This window comes from Artemia sp. Qi Xiang Cuo, chromosome 19, assembly GCF_049724085.1.
Source record: "Artemia sp. Qi Xiang Cuo chromosome 19, ASM4972408v1, whole genome shotgun sequence".
NCBI classification, from domain to species: Eukaryota; Metazoa; Arthropoda; class Branchiopoda; order Anostraca; family Artemiidae; genus Artemia; species Artemia sp. Qi Xiang Cuo.
The window spans coordinates 42,786,248-42,810,150 of NC_142812.1; the positions used below are offsets into that span (position 1 = coordinate 42,786,248).

A 23,903-nucleotide genomic window follows, 5' to 3' on the forward strand; every position below is an offset into this window, starting at 1 on the left:
CCACAAGTTTGTTACTTGTTGGCTGAAAAAATGCCTTCTTTCTTGGACTAAGGAGAGTTTCTTGAAGATCTTCTTGGAATGGCCTCTAGTCACAGAACATTCTGGGGCGGGGGGGTAAGGAGACAATTTGCGAACATTTTTGGAAATAATTTTGTGGGTCATGATCATGTCACCACGTTTCTTCCAGTATGCAAGAGTAGGAAGCTTCAAGTGACATAAATGCTCTTTGTATGGCATTTGTTTGAGGCCTTTTTACCATTTTGGTTTCTCTTTGTTGAACTCTTTCTAGAATTTCTTTGTTCTTCTTGAAATAGGGTGATGCCAGGGACATTCCAATCTCTAGGTGCAGGTGAACTAGTGCCTTGTAGAGCTTCATAAACACACTTGAGTGTCTGCTAGAGATAGTTATTTTGATCATTCTGAGAGACTGGAGGGCAGGCAACAATACAGATTTTGCATGGGTGCTGAATTTTAGTTGACAATCAACAATGACTCCAAGATGTCTTTCTTTAGAGACTGCAAAAAGGGGGTTACCTTGGAGATGGTATTGCTGATGTGAGTTATGATTGCCAAAGTGGATTACATGGCATTTATCAGCATTGAGCAAGAGGAGCCATGTATCACCCCAAGTCCCAAGAATATCAAGGTGCTTTTGAATAGATTGCTGGTCAGAGGTTGTTGCTGCTTTACCAACAAGTTTTTAATCATCAGCATAAAGAGTGAGGTTTGAGAGAAGATTGGGTGCATCATTTATATATAAGTTGAAGAGACTTGGCCCAAGAATGGTTCCCTAGGGAACGCTGATTAAAACAGTTGTAGACAAGGAGAAAAGAGCAACACCTTGAGAGTTGTGAACTCTCACAACTTGCATTCTTTCTGAAAGGAAACTCTGTATCCACTGGACAATAACATCATCAACAGCTGCTGCTTTTAGTTTGGTGATGAGGAATTTATGACAAACCCTGTCAAATGCTTTTGAGAGGTCCAGGAGCACAATATTGACAGGTAAATCATTATCCAGCAATGATTTAACATACTTGTATGTGTGTATTAGATTAGTATCAAAAGATCTTAAAGATCTGAAGCCATGTTGATTGGAAGTGAGGATGTTGTTAATTTCCAAGTGCTGAATTAGAGCTCTATTGACAAATCACTCAAGCACCTTTACAATTGCAGAAGTGATACTAATAGGATGGCATTTTCTCCTTGATCTTTGGGGCCTTTTTTGTGGATTGGTGTTGTATAGGACTTTTTCCAATCCGACAGTAGTTCTCCATTTTTTAGGGACAGCTTGAAGAGTCTACACAAGGGAGAACTGAGAAAAATCCAACATTCCTGAGAAGCCTTTGGTGTATTCCATTTGATCCCTTGGATTTATTAACATCAAGTTTTTCCAGGCTATCTAAGACTATATCTTGATAATTTTTGCATTGGATGAAATATTAAGTTTGATGGTGCTGCAGGGATAGTTGAACAAGATTGGATGGTGAAGGCAGAGGCAAACTGGGTATTCAATACATTAGCCTTATCTATTGGCAATGAGTGGGTTATGCCATTATGTTTGAGGTCAGGAATAGTGTGATGGTTAGGATTTTTGGCAGAAAAACGTCTCCAGAAAGATTTGGGATTTGCCTTTATATCTGTGGCAAGCTTCTCCTCATGTTGAGACTTCAATTTCTTAACTACATTGGAGGCAAGATTCTGAGCCTTTTCATACCTTATCCAATTTTCCTGATTTTTCTCCTTGTTGTACCTTTTCCAGGCTCTGGCTTTTCTGTTGATTGTTCTTTTGGCATCCTTTGTGAGGAATGGAAGTGTTTTGGCTGTTTTTGGCAGATGACACAGGAGTGCTTTTTTTTCAGTTGATAGGAGGGCTTCTTTAACATTTGTCCTTTATATATATATATAATATCAGAAATAATTAGTTTTGACCAATTTATTGAGGCTAGTTCCTTCTGTATTGCTTGGTAGTCAATAAAAGTATGAAAAAGAACATTAGTTTGCAGATGTATGTTCAAGGATAACACAGAGAGGATAACTGAGTGGTTGCTGTTGCCAACTGGAGAAAAAATTTCTGATAAGGGAATCTGGATTGCTCAAAATTATGAGATCCAACAAGGAAGGATTCTGGTTTCCACAATGCCTTGTTGGCTTGTCAACCGTTTGGTGAAGGAAGTTGTCAGATAAGTCAGACATAAATGGTGAATCTCCATTATTAGATACTACATGACCAGGACCATCAACCCACTTGATTAATGAGAAATTGAAATCACCAATAATTATCAAATCAGATGATACTATAGATGTCATTTCATCAATGATAGTTTTGAGATGTTTTTCACAATCATCAAGACTGGATACACTGGGGCTTCTATATACCCACCTAATGCAGATTTTTTTATTTTCTTGAAGAGTAACTTTCCACCCAGGGTATATTGAAAATTAAACAGTTAATAAGACTAACCTGGAAACCTTCCCTGACATAAGTACCAGCTCCTCTTCTTCAGTTTGGCTGCCCTAGATTAGAGATGCACTGAAAACCAGATATCTGCAACAAACTTTCAGTAGCAAGTATTTTAGTAAATTTTGGCAGAATCTCCAGCAACCCAGCAATATCTGCTTCTTCATCTTTTAGGAGCATTTGGATATTTAGAAGCTTGTTTGTAAGAGAATCAACATTGCTAGAGATGATATGTAGGGTATTATTATTTCCAGGCTTTCGTGACAGGTCGTCCAGTGGCAGAGTTCCCATAGCTGCAACTGTGGTTGACAAAGGCAGGCTAAATTCAGAGATGTCACTGAGGAAGCTCGATCTACTTGAACTATCATATGAAAAGAAAAGTTCACTAAGTTCATTTTCAGTTGATACACTAGTATTAACACTTGAAGTTCTAAAAAGCAAAGAGGATAACTGCAAGAAATCAGGGCTATTTACAGGAGGCGAGGGACAAACGTGTTATATCTCCATCATGGCTGGGTTTAGGGCTGACTTTGGAACTTTCCAACTGCAATGAGCAGCAACGTTTTTTGCCACAATTTGGCCTTTGAAAATGATGAGATCTTTTTCGCCAGAGTTTACTCGCCTTTTTAGCGTATCTATGAGAGTCTTGTGTTTATCATGCTCGGCCTTTGACGTGTCACCACGAAACTGAATATCTACACGGAGTTCACGAGAATGGTTAATGATTTTCCTTTTGATGTGTACACTGCAAACAGAGAATAGGATAAGTGGTAGTTGTACATTTACAGACTGTGAGCTTGCAGGGATGGGAAGTCTTTTCACATTTGTAATTTGAATGCCTTGGAGTTTGTAATTTTGACAGAGGTATGACTGGATGTAGAGTTGTTCGTCTAGTTGTGTTGGGATACCATATGCAACTATGTTTAGAGCTCTACGTTGTCTATTCAGCTCTTCAGCAAAAAGGCGCTGAACCTTACTATCAAGATGTTGGGCAACATCATTATTCAACCGGGCAGTCACTTGTTGCACAAGGGTTTTAATTTCAGCACGCACATCAGAAATTGAGCATTTTTCAGCGATTTGATGTTCAAGGGCCGACATTCTGCTATCATTAATCGATTTCTAAATCTCTTCTTTGAGCATAGTTTCGAGGTTATATAGTGAAGACTGCACAATATCAGAGGCAACGCTGTAGAGTTGCCTATAGTAAAGGCCATACAACTCCAATGTTTTATTATTTATTTATTATTACTTTTTTTTTCAAAGGGGGCTCATTCGATTGGAAATCGAGAGTTCTAGTGCCCTTTTTAATAGTCGAAAATGATTGGAGGGCAACTAGTCCCCCCCACGCCCAGCATTCTCCCAAACACATCCAATCAAAATTTTTACATAGTCATTTTGTTCAGCGTAGTGGATTTCCAGATAGAAAATATATTTTTGAGGAGGACACTCCCCCACAACCCTCAGGGCAAGGGTTTTAAGTTATGCCCTGGTGGCATATAAGGTTTTTTATAGAAGGTGTTGTTGTGGAAACTTCAAAAAAGGCTCCTTCGATTGTAAATTCAAAGGGCTAGTGCCCTTTTTAATAGTCGAAAGTGATTTGAGGGCAATTAGCCCCCCCCCCACGCCCATCATTGTCCCCAACACATCCAATCAAAATTTTGAGATTGGCATTTTGTTCAGCTTAGTTGATTTCCAGATAGAAAATATATTTTTGAGGAGGACAATCCCCCACAAACCTCAGGGCAAGGGTTTTAAGTTATGCCCTGGGTCATATAAGGTTTTTATAGAATGTGTTGTCGTAGAAACTTCAAAAAAGGCTCATTTGATTAGAAATCAAAGGGCTATTGCCTTTTTTAATATTCGAAAGTGATTGGAGGGCAACTAGCCCCCCCCCCCTCACGCCTATCATTCCCCCAATCATAGCCAATCAAAATTTTTAGATAGCCATTTTGTTCAGCATAGTTGATTTTCAGATAGAAAATATGTTTTTGAGGGGGACACTCCCCAACAACCCTCAAGGCAAGGGTTTTAAGTTATACCCTTGGGGCATATAAGGTTCTTATAGAAGGTGGTGTTGTAGAAACTTAAAAAAAAGCCCATTCGATTTTAAATTCAAAGGGCTAGTGCCCTTTTTAATAGTCAAAAGTGATTTGAGAGCAACTGACCCCCCCCCTCCACGCCCATCATTCCCCCAAACACATCCAATCAAAATTTTTAGATAGCCATTTTGTTCAGCATAGTTGATTTTCAGATAGAAAATATGTTTTTGAGGGGGGCATTCCCCCACAACCCTCAAGGCAAGGGTTTTAAGTTATACCCTGGGGTATATAAGGTTTTTATAGAAGGCAGTGTTGTAGAAATTTCAAAAAATGCTTATTCGATTGGAAATTCATAGGGCTAGTGCCCTTTTTAATAGTCAAAAGTGATTTGAAGGCAGCTAACCCCCCTATCACGCCCACCTTTTCCCCAAACACATCCAATCAAAATGTTGAAACAGTCATTTTATTAGGAAATTATTATGGAAATTAGGTCTTTGAGGATGACAACTCCACCACAGCCCTCAGGGCAAGGGTTGTAAGTTATGCCCCCCTCTAAACCCTTTTTTCCCAAATGTATTCAATAAAAATTTTGAAATAGCTATTTTGTAAAAAATAGTTCAAAGATCATATAACAAAAATTCCGATGTTGAAACAACCCCCCAGGGCCCAGGTGCAGGCATTGTAAGATATGTCCTGGGGACATATATCGGTCTTATGGATGGGATGCTCGTATTAACTTCAAAGAGGGATCATTTGATTGGAAATTGAAAGTCTTAGTTCACTTTTTAAGAGTCAAAAGAGATTGGAGGGCACCTAGCTCCCCCCCCCTCGACGCCCTTTTTTCTTTAAACCCATCCGATTAGAACTTTGAGATAGCCTTTTTTCAAATAAGTTCAAAGACCATATAACGAAAACTCAGGGGTAAAGACAGCCCCCCCAGGGCCCGAGGGCAGGTGTTGTAAGTTATTCCCCTGGGGAATATATGATTCTTATTGAAGGGATGTTCGTAAAAAATTCAGAGATCGCTCATTTGATTGGGAATTGAGAGTTCTAGTTAAGTTTTCTCGAGCCAAAGATATTGGAGGGCAACTAGCCCCCCACGCCCCTTTTCCCCAAATGCATCCAATAAAAATTTTGAGATAGGCATTAAGTCAAAAATTTCTCAAAAGTAAGATAAGAAAAGCTCAGGTATCGTCACAACCCCCCAGGGCCCGGGGCAGGCGTTGTTAGTTATGCCCTGGGGCATATATTGTTCGTATGAAAGGGATGCTCGTATAAACTTCAGAGAAGGTTAATTTGATTGGATATTGAAAATTCGAGCTCACTTTTTAATAGTCAAAAGAGATCCGAGGGCAGCTAACCCCCATCCCATCTGATGAAAAGTTTGAGACAGACATTTTGTTAAAAATAGTTCAAAGGTCGGATAAGAAAAAATCCGGTGTCAATAAAACCCCCCAGGGCACAGGAGAGGGCGATCTAAGTTATGCCCTAAGGGCATGTATGGTTCTTATGAAAGGGATGCTCGTATAAACTTCAGAGAGGGCTCATTTGATTGGATATTGAAAGTTCTAGTTCACATTATAAGAGTCAAGAGAGTTAAATTAGCCCACTCCCCACGCTCTTTTTCCCCAAGCCCGTCCACTGCAAATTTTGAGATAGCCAGATTTTTGAAAATTGTTCAAAATTAGATAGCAAAAACGCCCCCCCCCAGAGCCCGGGGGATAGGCGTTGTAAGTGTTGTCCTGGGGGTGTATTCGGTTCTTATGAAAGGGATGCTCATATAAACTTCAGAGGGGGCTCTTTTGATTGGAAATTGAATGTTATAATTCAATTTCTAAGAGTCAAAAGATTTTCAAGGGCAACTAGCCCCCCCCCCCTACACACACCCTTTTTCCCCCAAACCCATCCGATAAATTTTTTATAATACCCATTTCTTTAAAAAAAGTTCAAAGGTCAGATAAGAAAATTTCCTGTGTCGACGGAACCCGCCAGGGCCCGGAGGTAGTCGTTATGAGTAATGATCTAGGGTCATATATAGTTCTTATGGAAGGAATGCTCGTATAAAATTCGTACGGGGCTCATTTGATTGGAAATTGAAAGTTATTGTTCACTTTTCAAGAGACAAAAGAGATCGGAGGGCAACTGTGCCCTCCCCTCCTCCACGCCCTAAATGCATCAGATAAAAATTTTGAGATAGACATTTTGTTAAAAATAGTTCAAAGTTCAGATAACAAAAAAACTCCGTTGCCGACACAGCCCCCCCCAGGGCCTGGAGTTATGCGTTGCAATCTATGCCCTGGGGCATATATGGTTTTTATGGAAGGGATGCTCGTATAAAATTCATAGAGGACTTATTTGATCGGAAATTGAAAGTTGTAATTCACTTTTTAAGAGTCAAGTGATTGGGGGGCAGCTAGCCTCCCCCCACACTCCATTTATTTTTTCCCCAGAGGCACTTCATATAAAAGAGGTCGTCGTATAAACTTCAAAGGGGGCTCATTCGATTGGAAGTCGAGTGTCTAGTGCCCTTTTTAAGAGTCAAAAGTGATCAGAGGGCAACTGGCCTCCCCAATTTGAGGTAGCCATTTTGTTAAAAATAGTTCAAAGATCATATAACAAAAACTCCTTTATGTATGGTAATTTCGTTAAAAATAATTCAAAGGTCAGATAAGGAAACTCCCGTGTCGACACAACCCCCTCCCCGTTTCAGGGCCGGGGCAGGTGTTGTAAGTTTTGTTCTGGGGGCATATATGTTTCTTATGGAAGGTATGCTCGTATAAACTTCAGAGAGGGTTCATTTGAATGGAAATTAAAAGTTGTAGTTCATTTTCTTAGAGTGAAAAAGATCGGAGGGTAACTAGCCCTTCCCGCCCTCCGCGCCTTTGGGTGTATCGGATGGACAAACCCATCCGATAAAAATTTTAGCTGACCATTTTTTTAAAAATAGTTCAACCATCAGATATTAAAACTCCAGGGTCGACACAGCCCCCCAGGGCCCAGGGACAGGCGTTGTAAGTTATACTCTGGGGATAAATTTGGTTCTAATAGTAGGGATACTCATATAAACTTCAGAGAGGGCTCATTTGATTGAAAACAGAAAGTTCTAGTTCACTTTTAAAGAGTCAAAAGAGACCGAAGATTAGTCTAGTCCCCCCCGCGCCCTTTTCCCCCAAACCCATCCGATACAAATCTTGAGATAGCGATTCTATTAAAAATAGTTCAAACATCAGATAATTAAAAGTCCAATTTGACACAAACCCATTTTTTCACTTTGGTATTGTTACTTTGATTTCAGTTTTGATACTTTGATGAATATTTGATTTTTTTTTTAAGTTTGATTTTGAAATAAACAACTTTTAAAAACTTTAAATTTTTTCAATCAAAAACGAACAAAAATTAATTTAAAAAACTTTCCGAAAAATAAGTTTTTAAAAGAAAAGTAAAGGCCGTTTTAAACTTAAGCTCAGTAGATACAAATTCCTTTTAAAATTCAAACTCAAAACGACCATAAATTACTATTAAAGAATAAATGAAACCCAAAACGAATAGAAATTAAATAAACAATCATAGCAAAAACATACAACAAGTAATAATATATATGAACAAATAGATCTTAAAGCGAGTAATGCTTATATTGAATAGGAAAATAAAGCTTAAAACGGAAATAAATAATTTTCCTATTGAAGTATAAATGAAACTTAAAACGAACAGAAATTAAATAAACAATCAATGCATAAAACGTACAACAGATATTAATGCAAATAAATGAATAAACCTTAAAATGAGTGAAACTTAAATTGAATATGCAAATCAAGCTTGAAACGAACTAAAATCACCACAACCAAGAGTTTGGGTATGACCTCCTTCTCTCACTGTAAAAGTCTAAAACCTACTGCGTCACTGGCGCTTTACTGAAAACTATATGCGTCTTGAACAGTCTTGGAAAGTATAAAGAACATCAAATTGAATACTTGATGTATAATGATATTAATTGTTGAAAGATCCATCAGTTAAAGAATTTAGTTCACTGTAATTGTATTTTTATTTTCAATGCTGTAAGAACTGGAAAAGAAAATACTTGTAATATAATCCGTTTTCAGTTCAGCGCCAATGACGCAGAAGGATTTTGGTTTTTATTTACAGTTAGGAAGGAGGCAGTATCCAAACACTTGTTTGTAGTGAAACTATAATCGTCTTTAACAACTTTAAAAAGAGCTAATAAATTAAACTGAATATTTGATGTATAATGATATCAATTGCTGAAAGCTCATCAGTTCAAAATGTTACTATAATTTTAATGTTTATTTTCAATATTAAGTACAATTGAAAATATTTGTCATAAAATTGGTTTTCAGTAAAGCGCCAATGACGCGGTAGGTTTTAGACCTTTACAGTGAGAGAAGGAGGTCATACCCAAACCCAGAAAGATTTGAAAGGGCTATATTAAAGTTTTAATGTAGCCAGAACCCAGAAGGATTTAAACCCAGCTTTAAACCCAGAAGGATTTTGTCAATAATATCTCTCTTCATACTGTTAATCATAGCTTCGACGATACTCTCAACGCTTGAATTCTAGTCAGAACTGCTTGGAGTCATTGGAGAGTGTTTGCAAATTGGACACTTTATTCAAACGTCAACCCGTCGAGAAATTTTTGTGAGGAACGCATATTCGGGTTCAGGCATATCCTCTTTCCACATCCATCACAGAGAATTGCCAAGGAATTGTCATCATTTAGGTCTATTTCACATAGCAAACACTTATCATACCCTTTTTTGGGGCTAACGCAAGCTCTTTTCAAACTCCCAGTAGGCGTCGCATTGATATTTCGAGTCGACTGTTTCGGGGGCATTATATTGGATAAAATGGAGTCTTTATGGCTTAGTGGGTGTTGGATTACTATCTAGGAAAAAATAATCTCAAGGTAAATACAGACTTCAGCTTTTCTTGGACTTCTGATCCAAGAAAAGCCACATATTCGGGTTCAGGCATACTAATCAATGTACAACTATTGATTTGCACATTTAAAAGCAGTTAACCAGGGATTTAAGGGATCGGTACCTCAAATTATATCTTGGTTAGGCCTGGATATGATTCAGAAAACAATCAGAAATTAAATAGAAAAATGACCTTTTCAACTGAAAGCAAGGAACAGATTTGAAACCTATTTGAATAGATTATTCTTTATATAAAGGTTTTTATGAAGGCATATAAGGGTTTTTACAGAAAATGTGGTCATAGAAGATAAAAAAGGGCTAATTCAATTTGAAATTGAGAGACCATCACCTTTTTATTAGTCAAAAGTGATCAGAGGGCAAATGACCCCCCCCCCACACCCATCATTTCCCCAGATACTTCCAATCAAAATTTTAAGTTCAAGGTATTTGATTTCAAAATTTTTGTTCAAGGTATTTGAAAGGTCCAGCAAATTATGTCTTTGAGGGTAACAAGCCCCCCAGTGACCTGGGGATAGGGTTATAAATTGTTTTATGAGGGCATACAAGGTTTGAATGGAGTGGGTGGTTGTATAAACATCAGATGGGGCTTATTTGATTTGAAATTTGAAGTTATAGTGCCCTATCAAGAGTCAAAGTGATTTGAGAGCAAACACCCTTCCCCCTTCCATGCTCAGCATTTGCCTTAACACCTCCAATCAAAATTTGGAGATAACAATTTTATTCATTGTAGTTGAACTTTTAGGAAATTATGTCTGCTAGGAAGCCCCCCCCCTTACAGGTTTCAGGGATAGGGTTGTAAGTTATGCCCTTTGGGCATATAAGGTTCTTCTGACAAGGGTGGCCATATATGCTTTGGAGGGGACTCCTTGGATTGGTAATCATAAGTTATACTGTCCTTTTTAAGATTCAAAGTTATCAGAGCGCAGCTACCCCCCCCCCCCCCTCACACACACAAACACATTGTGTTTTCTTGAGATTAATTAAAAAAAAAATTTCCACAAATTAAGTTTTCCCAAGAAAATTAAAGAACTCCATTAAACCAAAAATGAGCAAAAATAAAATCAAATAATCTACCAAGCGTGAAACTACCACAAATCAGCATCGATAAATAAATGAAACTCAAAACGAACAGGAAGTACAATAAATAACCAAGTCAAACTCAAAACGGACAGAAATTAACATGAGTAGGGCTCAAACCCCTTTGTCTTCCCAAGGCCAGAACATAATTTGCACTTTACTGAAAGAATATAAATGTTTTTATTTTTATAACTTTAATAAATCAAAGAATATTAACATTTTTATTACTAAATATCAGTATATGTATATTAAACTGACAATGCACATTCATTTGAATTTTTTTCAGTAAAGTGCAAATTATGTTCTGGCCTTGGCAAATAGACAGGGTCCCAGGTAGAAATATGATGATTTTACTTGGATATTTTAACGCGCAGGTTGGTAGAAATAGGTATAGATGACATCATAGCCTAGGTAAATTTGGTGTAGGAAAAGAAAACAGTACGGATACAGGCTTTTGTAATTTTGTAGGTATTACAATCTGGTTATAACCAATACGGTGTTTGGTCATAAAATGGCTCATAAGTTACCATGGTATTCATGTGATGGTAGGACAGCAAACCTTATTGATTATGTTATATTAAACCGAAGATTGGCAGGATCAATACAAGATACTAGGGTATATAGGAGTGTTGTTTTTTATGTTAAAAGTAAAGATCACCATCTAGTAGTATCAAGGGTTAATTTAAAGCTGAAATTTCGGAAGGGTAATAACCTCCCGGGAAGTTATGATGTTGGTAGACTCCAGGATAGGAATTTGAGAGAAACTTTCGAGGAACAGTTGAATACTAAATTTGATAGTTTGGAATTTGATAATGTGGAAGATGGTTGAAATAATTATATAGAAATTATTTCTGAAGTTGCGAAGGGGGTCTGCGGGAAGCAAGCCAGGACTACAACTCAGAGCAGTAATGGAAAACCTTTATAATTAACTGAAAAGAGGAAGGACTTGCAAGGCAACTAGTTGAGCTGTAGATCATATAAAAACAAAAGGAATCCGAAGAAAGTGGAGAAAGTATTAAAAGATGAACTAAGGAGGTGTGAAGTGGAGGCCATGGATAAAATTGCCAAGGATCTGGAAGATGCAGCTACACGGCATAATAGTAAAATATTATACTGGAATGTTAATAAATTGAGAGGGAGTAGTCAATCCGGACTTGGCCTAGTTAAAGATAGGAATGGGGCTACAATTAGCGATAAGAAAAGCATTAAAGAGAGATGGGCAGAACATTTTGAGAATTTGCTAAACCGAGATAGCATTGCAGGAAAATGAAAAAGTTTTTGATACCTTGGATGTGAAGTAAGATTTGTTTTGTGAGGAAGAATTAGCGACAGTATTAAAAGGATTAAAAAATAATATGTCTCCAGGTGTTGATAGGGTGGTAAATGAGTTTCTTAAATATGGTGGCTCTGAGGTTACAAATAAGTTACTGAATATTATGAATATCATTTTTGAAAAAGGGGAAGTACCTAACGATTTTAGGAAAACCTTAATTAAACCACTATATAGTCAAAGTGATTTGAGAGAAACCTCTCCCCCCCCCCCATGCCCATCATTTCCAATAATAAACATCCAAACAATGTTTTGAGACATCAATTTTTTCAGTATTCTTGAAAGGTTCAGTAATTATGCATAGCAATAGTAGCAGTATGCAAATAACACCTTTTTTCAACATCCCCTTTACCACACAATGAAATTTTTAACTTAATACCATCAACCAGTCCTGAAGCATTGCTTGTACGTCCTCTTGACAACCTATATGGACATAGTGTGTTTTGTTCATTTCAATACAGTTACAATATTGACCAAAATTTTTGCCTTAATACATTTGAGTTGATTAGTTGTAGAACTACCACCAGTAAATATAGTAATAATAGTAGGAGTACAGTCAGTAGTAGTCATATTTCACAATTAGTGCCGCAAAAAATTAAAAGAAAATAATGCGAGAAAAAAAATCTCATGGGCTCTAGAACCCTGTGCTTATCCATTTAACGTGTTATCACACTAAAACAAATCATTTAAGTTACATTAATGGAGGAAAAGTCCAAAGTAGAAACTGCTACTTTAAGGTCAACATAGTTATACACAGGGAAGAGTCCAGCTAAATTCTTTTAGAGACTTATTTTCCAACATTTATCTACCTTGTCTACTTATTATTTACCTTATCTACTTATTATCTACCAATATTTAAAGATATTGGTAGACTCCAGGATGAGAATTTGACAGAAAATTTCCTGGAATAGTTGAATACTAAACTTGAGAGTTTGAAATTTGACAATGTGGAAGATGGTTGGAATAATTTTAGGCAAAAAAAAATTGGTGCAGTTGCTGAAGGTGTCTTAGGGAAGAAACCTAGGACTTCAGTTAACAATATCAGTGAAAAAGTTTTATGTTTAATAGAAAGGAGAAAGGACTTGTAGAAGAATTATCTGAGTGATAGATCGTATGAAAACAAAAGGAATTTAAAGAAAGTGGAGAAAGCATTGAAATATGAACTAAGGAGGTGTGAAGTGGAGGACATAGATAAAAATGCTGAGGATCGGAAGATGAAGGTAGACGGCATAATATTAAAATATTGCACTGGCATGTTAATAAATTGAGAGGGAGTAGTCAATCCGGACCTGTCCCAGTTAAAGATAGGAACGGGGCCACGACTAGCGATAAGGAAAGAATTAAAGAGAGATGGGCAGAACATTTTGAGAATTGGCTAAACCGAGATAGAGTTGCAGGAGAAGATATAGAGGAAAATGAAAAATTTTGTGATACCTTGGATGTGAAGGAAGATTTGTTTTGTGAGGAAGAATTAGCGACTGTACTAAAAGGATTAAAAAATAATAAGGATCCGGGTGTTGATAGGGTGTTAAATGAGTGTCTTAAATATGGTTGCTCTGAGGTTATAAATAAGTTACTGAAGGTTATGAATATGATTTTTGAAAAAGGGGAAGTACCTAACGATTTTAGGAAAACTTTAATTAAACCACTATATAAGAAAGGTGATAAGAGTGAGTGTTGTAATTATCGAGGCATTACTCTGGTCTCTCTTGGTAGCAAATTACTTAGTAAATATGATACTTTTTAGACTGAGAGATGCTGTAGACAAAGTTTTAAGAGAAGAACAGTGCGGTTTTAGAAAAGGTAGAGGATGTGTCAACCAAATTTTCACTCTTAGGTTAATAATCGAGAAGTACCTGAGTTGTCAAACACCTTTGGTCCCCAGTTTTATAGATTATGAGCAAACGTTCAATTCTGTTGATAAAAGGGCTTTAGTAAAGGTTTTATCCTTGTATGATATACCAGACAAATACCTTAAAGTTATTAGTGGTATGTACGAGAATAACACTGCTGCGTTTAAGGTAGGAAATGAGGTTAGCAGCTGGTTTTGCATTAAATCAGGGGTTAAGCAGGGTTGTGTTCTATCCCCCTTTATATGGATTATTTTAATGGACTTTGTCTTAAGGAGTACAGGAAAGGCAATGGGAGACCACGGAATCAAATGGGGAGGAAAAAGTCTCCTGGACTTAGATTATGCTGACGATTTAAGCGTCCTAGATGAAATTGTGAGCAAAAAGAATGAACTTTTAGAGGTTTTGCGAGTTCAGGGTGCTAGAATAGGTTTGAAAATTAATATTAAGGAGACTAAGTCACTAAGGCAAAAGCATAGATTCTGAAACATTTAAATAATTTCTTGATTCTTTGAAATGTTGTAAAATCCTTTTGAAGCTACAAAAAATATCTGTATTAATAATTGAAAATGAAAAATTTTAGTTACATACAAACTGCAAAAGCATAGATTCTGAATCATTTGAATAGTTTCTTGATTCTGTGAAATATTGTATAATTCTTTTGATGCTAAAAAAATTCTGCATTAATTGCTAATGGTAGATTTTAGTTACATGTAAGCTGCAAAAGCATAGATTCTGACACATTTGAATAGTTTATTGATTCTGCGACATGTTGCAAAAATCCTTTGATACTAAATAATACCCGTGTTAATTGATAATGGAAAAATTTGGTTACATGCAAACTGCAAGAGCATAGATTCTGAATAATTTGAATAGTTTCTTGATTTTGTGAAGTGCTGTAAAATCCTTTTGATGCTGAAAAATACTTATATTAATTGATAATTGGAAGATTTTGGTTCATAGTTTCTTGATTCTGTGAAAATTGTAAAATCCTTTTGATGCTTAGAAAATACTTGTATGAATGTGTTGTGGAAGAGTTTAGTTACATGCAAAATGTGAAATGTTGTCAAGTCCTGCCTAATGTTGTATAATCCTTTTGATGCTAAAAAATATCTGTATTAAAAATTTCTAACGGAAGATTTTAGTTACATGCAAACTGCAAAAGCATAGATTCTGAAACATTTGAATAGTTTCTTGATTCTGTGAAAATTGTAAAATCCTTTTGATGCTTAGAAAATACTTGTATGAATGTGTTGTGGAAGAGTTTAGTTACATGCAAACTTCGAAAAAATAGATTCTGAAACATTAAAATAATTTCTTGATTATGTGAAATGTTGTAAAATCGTTTTGATGCTTAATTAAAATACCTGTATTAATTGATAATAGAAAATTTTAGTTACATGCAAAAAAATACTTATATTAATGTGTAGTGGAAGAGTTTAGTTACATGCAAACTGAAAAAGCACCGATTCCGAAACATTTGAATAGTTTCTTGATTCTGTGAAATGTTGTAAAATCCTTTTGATGCTTAAAAAAATTCTTGTATTCATTGATAATTGAAGATTTTAGTTACATGCATACTGCAAAAGCATAGATTCTAAAACATTTGAATAATTTCTTGATTCTTTGAAATGTTGTAAAATCCTTTTGATGCTTAAAAAAATACATGTATCAATTGATAATGGAAGCTTTTAGTTACATGCAAACTGCAAAACCATAGATTCTGAAACATTTAAATAGTTTCTTAGTTCTGTGAAATGTTGTAAAATCCTTTTGAAGCTAAAAAAAATATCTGTATTAATTGATAATGGAACATTTTAGTTACATGCATACTGCAAAAGCATAGATTCTGTAACATTTGAATAGTTTCTTAATAATGTGAAATGTTGTAAAATCCTTTTGATTCTTTAAAAAAAATACCTGTATTAATTGATAATGGAAGATTTTAGTTACATGCAAACTGCAAAAGCATAGATTCTGAAACATATGAATGTTTTCTTGATTCTGTGAAGTTTTGTGAAACCTTTTTGATGCTAAAAAAATATCTGTATTTATTGATAATAGAAGATTTTAGTTATGTGCAAAAATGCAAAAGCATAGATTCTGAAACATTTGAATAGCTTCTTGACTCTCTGAAATGTTGTAAAATCCTTTCGATTCTAAAAAAATACCTGTATTAATTGATAATGGAAGATTTTAGTTACATGCAAACTGCAAAATCATATATTCTGAAATATTTGAATAGTTTCTTGATTCTGTGAAATGTTTTAAAATCCTTTTGATGCTAAGAAATCTCTGTATTAATTGATAATGGAAGATTTTAGTTACATGCAAACTATAAAAACATAGATTCTGAAACATTTGAATAGTTTTTTGATTCTGTGAAATTAGTAAAACGCTTTTGATGCTAAAAAAAATATCTGTATTAATTTATAATGGGAGATTTTAGTTACATGCAAACTCTAAAAGCATAGATTCTGAAACATTTGAATAGTTTTTGATTCTGTGAAATTTGTAAAATGCTTTTGATGCTAAAAAAAAAATATCTGTATTAATTGATAGCGGGAGATTTTAGTTACATGTAAACTGTAAAAGCATAGATTCTGAAAGATTTGAATAGTTTCTTGATTCTGTCAAATGTTGTCAAGTCCTTTTGATGCTAAAAAAATGCATGTATTAATTGGTAACGGAAGATTTTAGTTACATGCATACTGCAAAAGCGGAGATTCTGAAACATTTGAATAGTTTCTTGATTCTGTGAAATTTTGTAAATTCCTTTTGATGCTATAAATATCCATGCTAATAAAGAAAAAGTGTCGATGAGTAACCAAAGAGTACCAGTAATACAGGCGAATAAATAATAATAAAAGAAATTGAATAACTTTCCAAGTCCCAAAAATTCCAAGTCAGAAAAAAAAGAAAAGAGCTACTACAAACACAATTTTTCTAATAGTAAAAGTCGCGACTAACATATCTATATCAGTCTCCTTTTCTATTTCGAAAATATGAAATTGATTTTTTTTATGTATATTTCATGTCGTTCTAAGACATCTAAAAAAAAGTTGAAAAAATTCTGTTTAAAAAAATTCTGTTTAAAAAAATTCTGTTTAAAAAAAATTAAAAAAATTTAAAAAAATTTAAGCTTCAAAGAAAGGTAAAAAATGGGAAGGGGGGGGCAAAAAGTTGGGGGGAGGGGTCCCTTGTAGGTTGAGGTCCCTGATGGTTATGGTCATTGGTGGTTGCAGTCCTTGATGGTTCAAATCAATAACCATCTCACTACTTGATTTCTAAGGATTTCTATGGATTTTCCGAGTTTTTTATATTACAATTCTTTTCTTGTCATCTACAACTTTGGTAGTTTCAATTGTTTAGCATACTCCATTGCTAAAAAATATTTTATATTTCCCACACTCCTCATTATGTACTTGTGTATTATAGCGACCACAGCCGAGAAGTGAGAGCTAGGTCAAGTCATGACATCTTTTCTTAGCAGCTATGACTTATTATTTTCAACTTTTAGCATACTCCAATGTTAAAGAATATTTTATGTTGCTCACACTCCTCAATTGGTACTTCTGTATTATACAGAACACAGCCAAGAAGTAAAGCTAGGTCAAGTTACAAGATCGCTTCTTTTCCTTGTGCCTACGACTTAATTAGTTTCAACTTTTTAGCATACTCCAATGCTAAAGAATATTTTATATCGCGCACACTCCTCAATTGGTACTTGTGAATTATACATAACACAGCCGGGAAGTAAAGCTAGGTGAAGTCACAAGATCGCCTCTTTTCTTGGAGCCTACGCCTTTATTAGTTTCAACTTTTTAGCATACTCCAATGCTAAAGAATATTTTATATTGCCCACACTCCTCAATTGATATTTGTGCAATATACAGACCGCACCCGAGAACTAAAAGCTAGGTCAGATCACAAGATTGCCTTGTCACCACTAACCGTTTTCACATACTGGTACACATGACGTTATTCTAATCATATTGTAACATTTATGTCACGTTGCGTAAGACTTACCAACCCCTCAGACTTACCGCTTTCATTCATTCCAATTAAAAATAAGAATATTATCATGCTCTAATTCATCCTATTATTCAAATCATTAATGAACACCATTCAGACCAAAATTATGCAAATAAGATACTTTTTTGATACCAGTAAGAATGTATGCGATACCGGACGAGATCTGAGATACCTTTAAGCTACAGGCTTTTAACCTGTTTGACAACTTTTGGCTCAAAAACCTGTCTGGTTGACCCAAAAACCTGTTTATAATATACGCTGTTTGACAGGGTTGTATCAAGGACATTAAATCTCCCCCTGGATCAGCACCTAGCACATTACTGTCACCTTATCACATAATCTTTAACATAGTTTCCATTAAAGTTAGCTTAGAGGCAAGTTTTGAATATGCTTTTGCAGGAATTACTGGCACTTCTATCAGAGGGATCATTAAAAAAGTGGGCAGGTTGACTTGTTCATTGTTCCATTTTCGCAAAAATTCAAGCATATCATTTTTATGCCTAAGTGAGGCCAGATCACCTTTTCGTTCCCTTGAGGCTTAGTTATGAGAGGCAAAAGACCACAGTTCAGCTTTTGCGCTCTTTATAATATTCTCATCAAAAAGGCCAAAGGCATGAAATCATCATCAATTCCTCCCCAGAGATTCACTTGTAAAAAATTCACCACGGGTGAATAAATATAAGTAGCAGATTGGCTTATAGAATCTGATTTGTTGGTTTTTACCATTTCGTAAGGAAATCTCAACTCACAATCTTAAATCAGACCTGTAGCACGCAAATAATCCATTGCTTAGAAGCAAGTGTTAATAATTATTGTCCGATTTTTATTCACCCCACAGAAACTAAATGAATAACCCGAATAATTACTGGATTTATAAATCCCGCGGCGGATAGGATCTGTGGGAAGTGTGTATACTCAAATTGCCTCTCCCCAGAATTTTAAGGGTTTTAAAAATCCAACCAGTACTACAGCTCTTGATGTTCACTGTCGCTCCCTTCTGCAAAGTCGATCTCCCACAACACGAGAAAAACGGCTGGGCATAGTTTAATTGAAATCGGTATAAATGCAGTAACTAATTATTCAAGATATAAATAAATGTTCTAAAAAAAGGGTCAGTAGACCTCAATACTTTTAATCCCTATCAAAAAGTCTTTAAATGATCTCTTTAACTTCAGTCACTGAATTAACTCAAGAACATACTGGGTTTTAAATTTAATTGGTCCAATCTAGATAGATGTTTTCACCTTTTGTTTGTTGTTCGTTGTGTAGGTTTTTGTGGTTGCTGTTGACTTTGACTCAGTGGGCTTTGAATTGACAGAGCTTCAATTAAATATCTTTTCAGTCTTCCTCACAATCTGGAAATGACTTAAAAATCTAAATTAAATCAGTTAATGTAGGGCAGAAAAATCGGGAGCTTAGATAGTTTTCTATTTTAAAGGGTATATAAATCTGAAGACAAAGTGCAGTACATACAGTGCAGCCTAGTTTCTAAAGTGTGAAATATTTATAGTTATTTTCCCTTGGGGAAAGGGGTTTCTCTCTTCCCTACTTGTACTTTTAAATATTTGCTAGTTGCAAGTCTTAATGTGCAGTGGGCTTAGGCTGGCTTGCTTTTAAGGGGTGTAAAAAATAAGCATGAAGTAAAAAATACATTGGTTCGTTTGGGCCAAATAAATAGGGGAAGAGTTTTAAGAGGTGAAAAGTATTTAAAGTAGCTGCAACCAATTACCAGTGTAAGATTAGTTAAAAACTGTTAGTTCTCTTTTAACTTTTCATTTGAAAGCTATGAGATATGCAATGAGTTGTCCTTGGGTTTACCACCAATATCAATTTTTTTATCGTATAACTAATTTTGTTACAATTTTTCACTATAAAATATGAATATGTAAATAAAATATATCTGAATTTTGAAATGATAGGATCTATGCTCTTTGTGCTTATATCTTCTACCTATTTTATAGGATTCGCACTCCTTGTTCTCCTAAGAAGCTACAATATTGAAGTTTGTTAATTATTGTGATTCTGGAGATTTCTAACTGCCCAGAACAGTCAGGAGAAGGCCACTGTGGATTGGATTGGTGAACCATGGGAACACCCAACTTCTTTGGTATCACTGCTGTTAAGCAAGGTAAATGGTATTATGATAAATTGAGCCAAGTAGCTGCTTGTTTGTCCTTGTATGCTTACTTTGTTGGATATTTATTGCAATTCCCCACTTTTTTTGGTTGCTTGTACTTGAAAAATGGATTAAACAAACTATAAAACCTTTTGTATTAATTTTTAAAAAACACACAGAACAAGTTTTTCAGTCTTGCTATTCTTGGCTTTTAAATGCCTTTGTGTAATTTGCTAAATGATCACCCTAAAATTAATAAACAAAATATTGGTTTCAATTACATCATTTTCTCCCTAGTAAAAAAAGATTGACTTTAAACTTAAAACTCTCTGCTCTTAGATTAACAAAAATATACAAAGTTCAAGATTCAAGCTAGTTTACCATATTTTGTCAGGGAGGTATTCAAGTCATTTCCTTGCAATTTCCTGACCTAGTTTAGAGGATAAACACTATGAGGCTAGAAGAATCCGTAAACTTAACCTATTGATTGAAGTACATTTTTGTGTTACTTTTAATTAACATTTGCATCCTGGACGGCAGAATTGAGAGAGTCCTTAAATATTTTATTGTATAATTTGGAAGCTAAAAATAAAAATATAGTCGTTGCTTTTCCAAATAAATAAAACAAAAAGTTTTTCAACTGAAAGTAAGGAGCAACCTTAAAACTTAAACCGGAAAATAATTGTTACGTATATGAGGGTGTTCGCCCCCTAGTCAATACCTCGCTCTTTACTCTAAAGTTCGAATATTTCTCGAATCACAAATCCTTGAATCACAAAGGCCGTTTAGTTAGAATTAATCAAAAAAACTTTTTGCACCAAATAAGTTTTTCAAAAAAAGTAAAGAACTCCATTAAACCAAAAATGAACAAAAATAGAATCAAATAATCCACCAAGCATACAACTACCACAAATCAGTATCAATAAATAAATGAAACCCAAAACGAACAAAAATTAAAATAAGTCAAACTCAAAACGAGCAGAAATTAATCTGAGTAGGGTTCTAAACCCTATGCTTTCTAAAAACCAGAATATAATTTGTACTTTGCTGAAAAAAATTCAAATGACTTTACTGAAAAAAATGGGCATTGTCTGTTTAATATACATATGCTGATATTTATCCCTTAAAATATTAATTAATTTTTGATTTCTTAAACTGGTAAAATAAAAATATTGAAAACAATTTTTTAGTAAAGTACAAATTATATTCTGGCTTTTTAAATAGTATATAATTAAATAGTAGAAAATAGTATATACTGCTAGCAGGTTAAATTAGCATAATTTTGTTTCTTGCTTTCATTATCTTGTAAAACTATCTCTTGTAATTTAGAAAATAGTCTGTACTGATTTCAGTGAAAATAATAAAATGGCTTACTTTAGTGTTGTGGCTTCAAACAGTACATCTTGTTTTTCAAATGCTTTTAAATACAGTTTTAATAATGAAAAACGAAAACACCAAATTACCAAACCAATTTTTATGTTTTATTCTTAAATACTTTTATGAAAAAATTGGCTGAAATTTAACATAAACGTTTTGTTTTTCGTGGGAATTGGAAGTTGCAGAAATTATTAAAAAACATGAATGATCCAAAGTAGGCCTATTTCTAGCACCTCAGCTTTGGATGTCTTGTATTGTTTCTGTATTTAAAGGTTGCCTATCTCTCCCTTATCAAACTTTTGACCCAAGATTGGAAAGGCAAAGCCTCGGTAAAGAGATCGCAACTGGCCCACTATTTATGCGTTGAGGGAACCGGCTATCATTCATGGCCCTCCTAATGGGCTCCTGTTCCCAATAGAGACCAAATACCCCCTAGACCTAGTAGGACCAATCCCAGATTCCTTCCCAAGTCTTTCCAGTCCAACCCCAAATTCAATACCTCTCAACTTTTCCCAAAACCTGTTTCAATCAATTCAATTCTACCCTTTGATATTCTGTTGTTTTTTTTATCTCTACTAGTCCCAATGCCTATTCGTTTTCACTAAGCTCTTTTTTCTCTCCGTAGTTTTGTAATTTTCCCAAAATTTTTACTTTCCACCATCAGAGACTCAATTTGTAAATCAAATTTCTTTCTCGCATTATTTTTTCTTTTTTACTTTTCTCAAGTTTGTCATTCACTGAAAATAAATCATCGCTAAATTTAAATTGGACTCTAGTGTCCGCCACCTTCGACTGCATTTCTTTATTGTAGTCCCCTTGTATATTTCCTTCCTCCCTCTTAGATTTCTTTTCATTTGCCGTGGCATTGAATACATCGTTGCTAAATGGGATTTGAATTTTTGAATTGTAGCTTTGCTTCTCTTTTCTCTCTTTTTGTTCTCTTCTTTTTTACATTTGGTTTTTCATTTTGGACCAGAATATCTTGGACTTTTCGCAGGAATGTGCGTACGGTCAATTTCTTTTCATTATTCTCTGGCACACAGAGTGCCTTGTCTTAGCACCTGCTTGTACGCGCCTCATGCTTGTTATATGTGTATTGAAGTTTGTTATTTTCTGAAACGTTTCCCAAAAAATCAATTTCACAGGTCTTGCTTTCTGTATAAGTAGGCCTGACCACATCTGCATTCCCCGTCGCTATAGAAGTCGCTTCTAGGGATAGGAGATTCTTGATATCTCCAAGTCTCTTTCTATGAGAACACTAAGTGGAAGAGTAGGAATTAGCCTACCTTTATTATTTTTCTTTGGACCGTGGGTTCTTTCTTTGCAATTTTATCTAACCAAAGATGAAGGACATGGGTTTTTATTTGTACAAAAGCATAGTGTCGTGACTGTATCTGAACAGTTTAACTTCTTTTTCGTTAACTAAAATCCTCTGTACGTAAGTTTGATCGCTACGAAAAACATTCAAAATTTTTTTTTTGAGAATTTTGTTCTTTACACTATTTTAAATTAAAATAAATGTATAAAAACCATGTTCATGGCTACTTTCCGATAGATGGGGTTGGAGAGAAATTTTAGGTCGGCACAGTAAAGGCATACACGAGTTTATCTTCACTATCTTCACTACCTGACTATCTTCAATTCTTAGGTGAAACCACTAAAATGAATGGACTATAACAGACTTGCCACAAAATTGTCTTTTTTAGAGGGACTTTTTTTTCGTTTGGCTGTTTTTCTCAAAATGCCTACTTTGTTTTAGTTTCAAATTCTTGGGGGGGCTGAGAAGGAGTATTCAAGACCAAACATTTTGAACCTCTGGCTAAAGGTTTTCAACCACGTACATAACAATGGGACGAAGGTTATAGAAAAAGACCCATCCGTGATACAAGACTAAAATAGTTTTTTTGGAGAGTTTTCTAAAAGCTTCCTTGGGCTTGTTATCTCAAGGGCGCAATCCCTCCGGTGAAAAATTTTGACTATGGTCGTTTCAATGATGCTCTTTTCATTCCCGTTTGGTGTCAATTTTGTAGGTATTTTAAGCTTGTTTTTGAAATTTCCATAAATTTGTTTCTTTTTTTACCGTTACGTTAAACCGAAATAATGGTCACCATTCCTGCCAATCAGCATACGCACTTGAGTGCTTAGCTACCAATCATCATAAATGCCAATATTTTCTCGTTTTATTTCCAAATGATTCTTAAACTTTATTTTTACTATAGACCGTGGTTTGTTCTTTACTAAGTAACAGCTATTCCTTCACCTATGATGAAGAAACTCTTTGATAATAAGACCACTATTCTTATGTAATAGTTCAGTTTTTAAATTTAGTATTTCGAACCTTTGCGGTGGCATAGATTTTATATAAGGAACAAACTTGTTTATGTTTTGAAAATTTTATATGGTCCGTACTGTAATCTTTGTATAAACCGACGATGGAACCTCAGATGGTGATAAAGATGTTTCTGGAAGTAAACATCCTATATTCTCAATAGAACACGAAGCCATTCTTTTTGCTACTTCTCCTGGCATATCTCCAGATTGTATTGTTAATTCAGATATCCTGATCTGTTCCTATATGTTTGCGTTTCCAAAATTAAAAAAGTGAAAACTTTCTTTTAAATTTCTGAGGGGCGGGAAATTTCTGTATTTGAGTGCTTGTT

General features: G+C 35.0%; 1 protein-coding gene across 1 annotated transcript in view; it reads left to right on the plus strand.

Annotated features, from left to right (window-relative positions):
• LOC148940872 (uncharacterized) overlaps positions 1-23,903 on the plus strand; it is a 153,249-nt gene that overhangs the window by 80,488 nt on the left and 48,858 nt on the right. The window contains exon 3 of the mRNA XM_089105170.1: positions 19,712-19,878. Within this exon, the coding sequence (XP_088961296.1) occupies positions 19,836-19,878 (43 nt within the window). The 5' untranslated portion in view covers positions 19,712-19,835. The remainder of the gene's footprint in view (positions 1-19,711; positions 19,879-23,903) is intronic.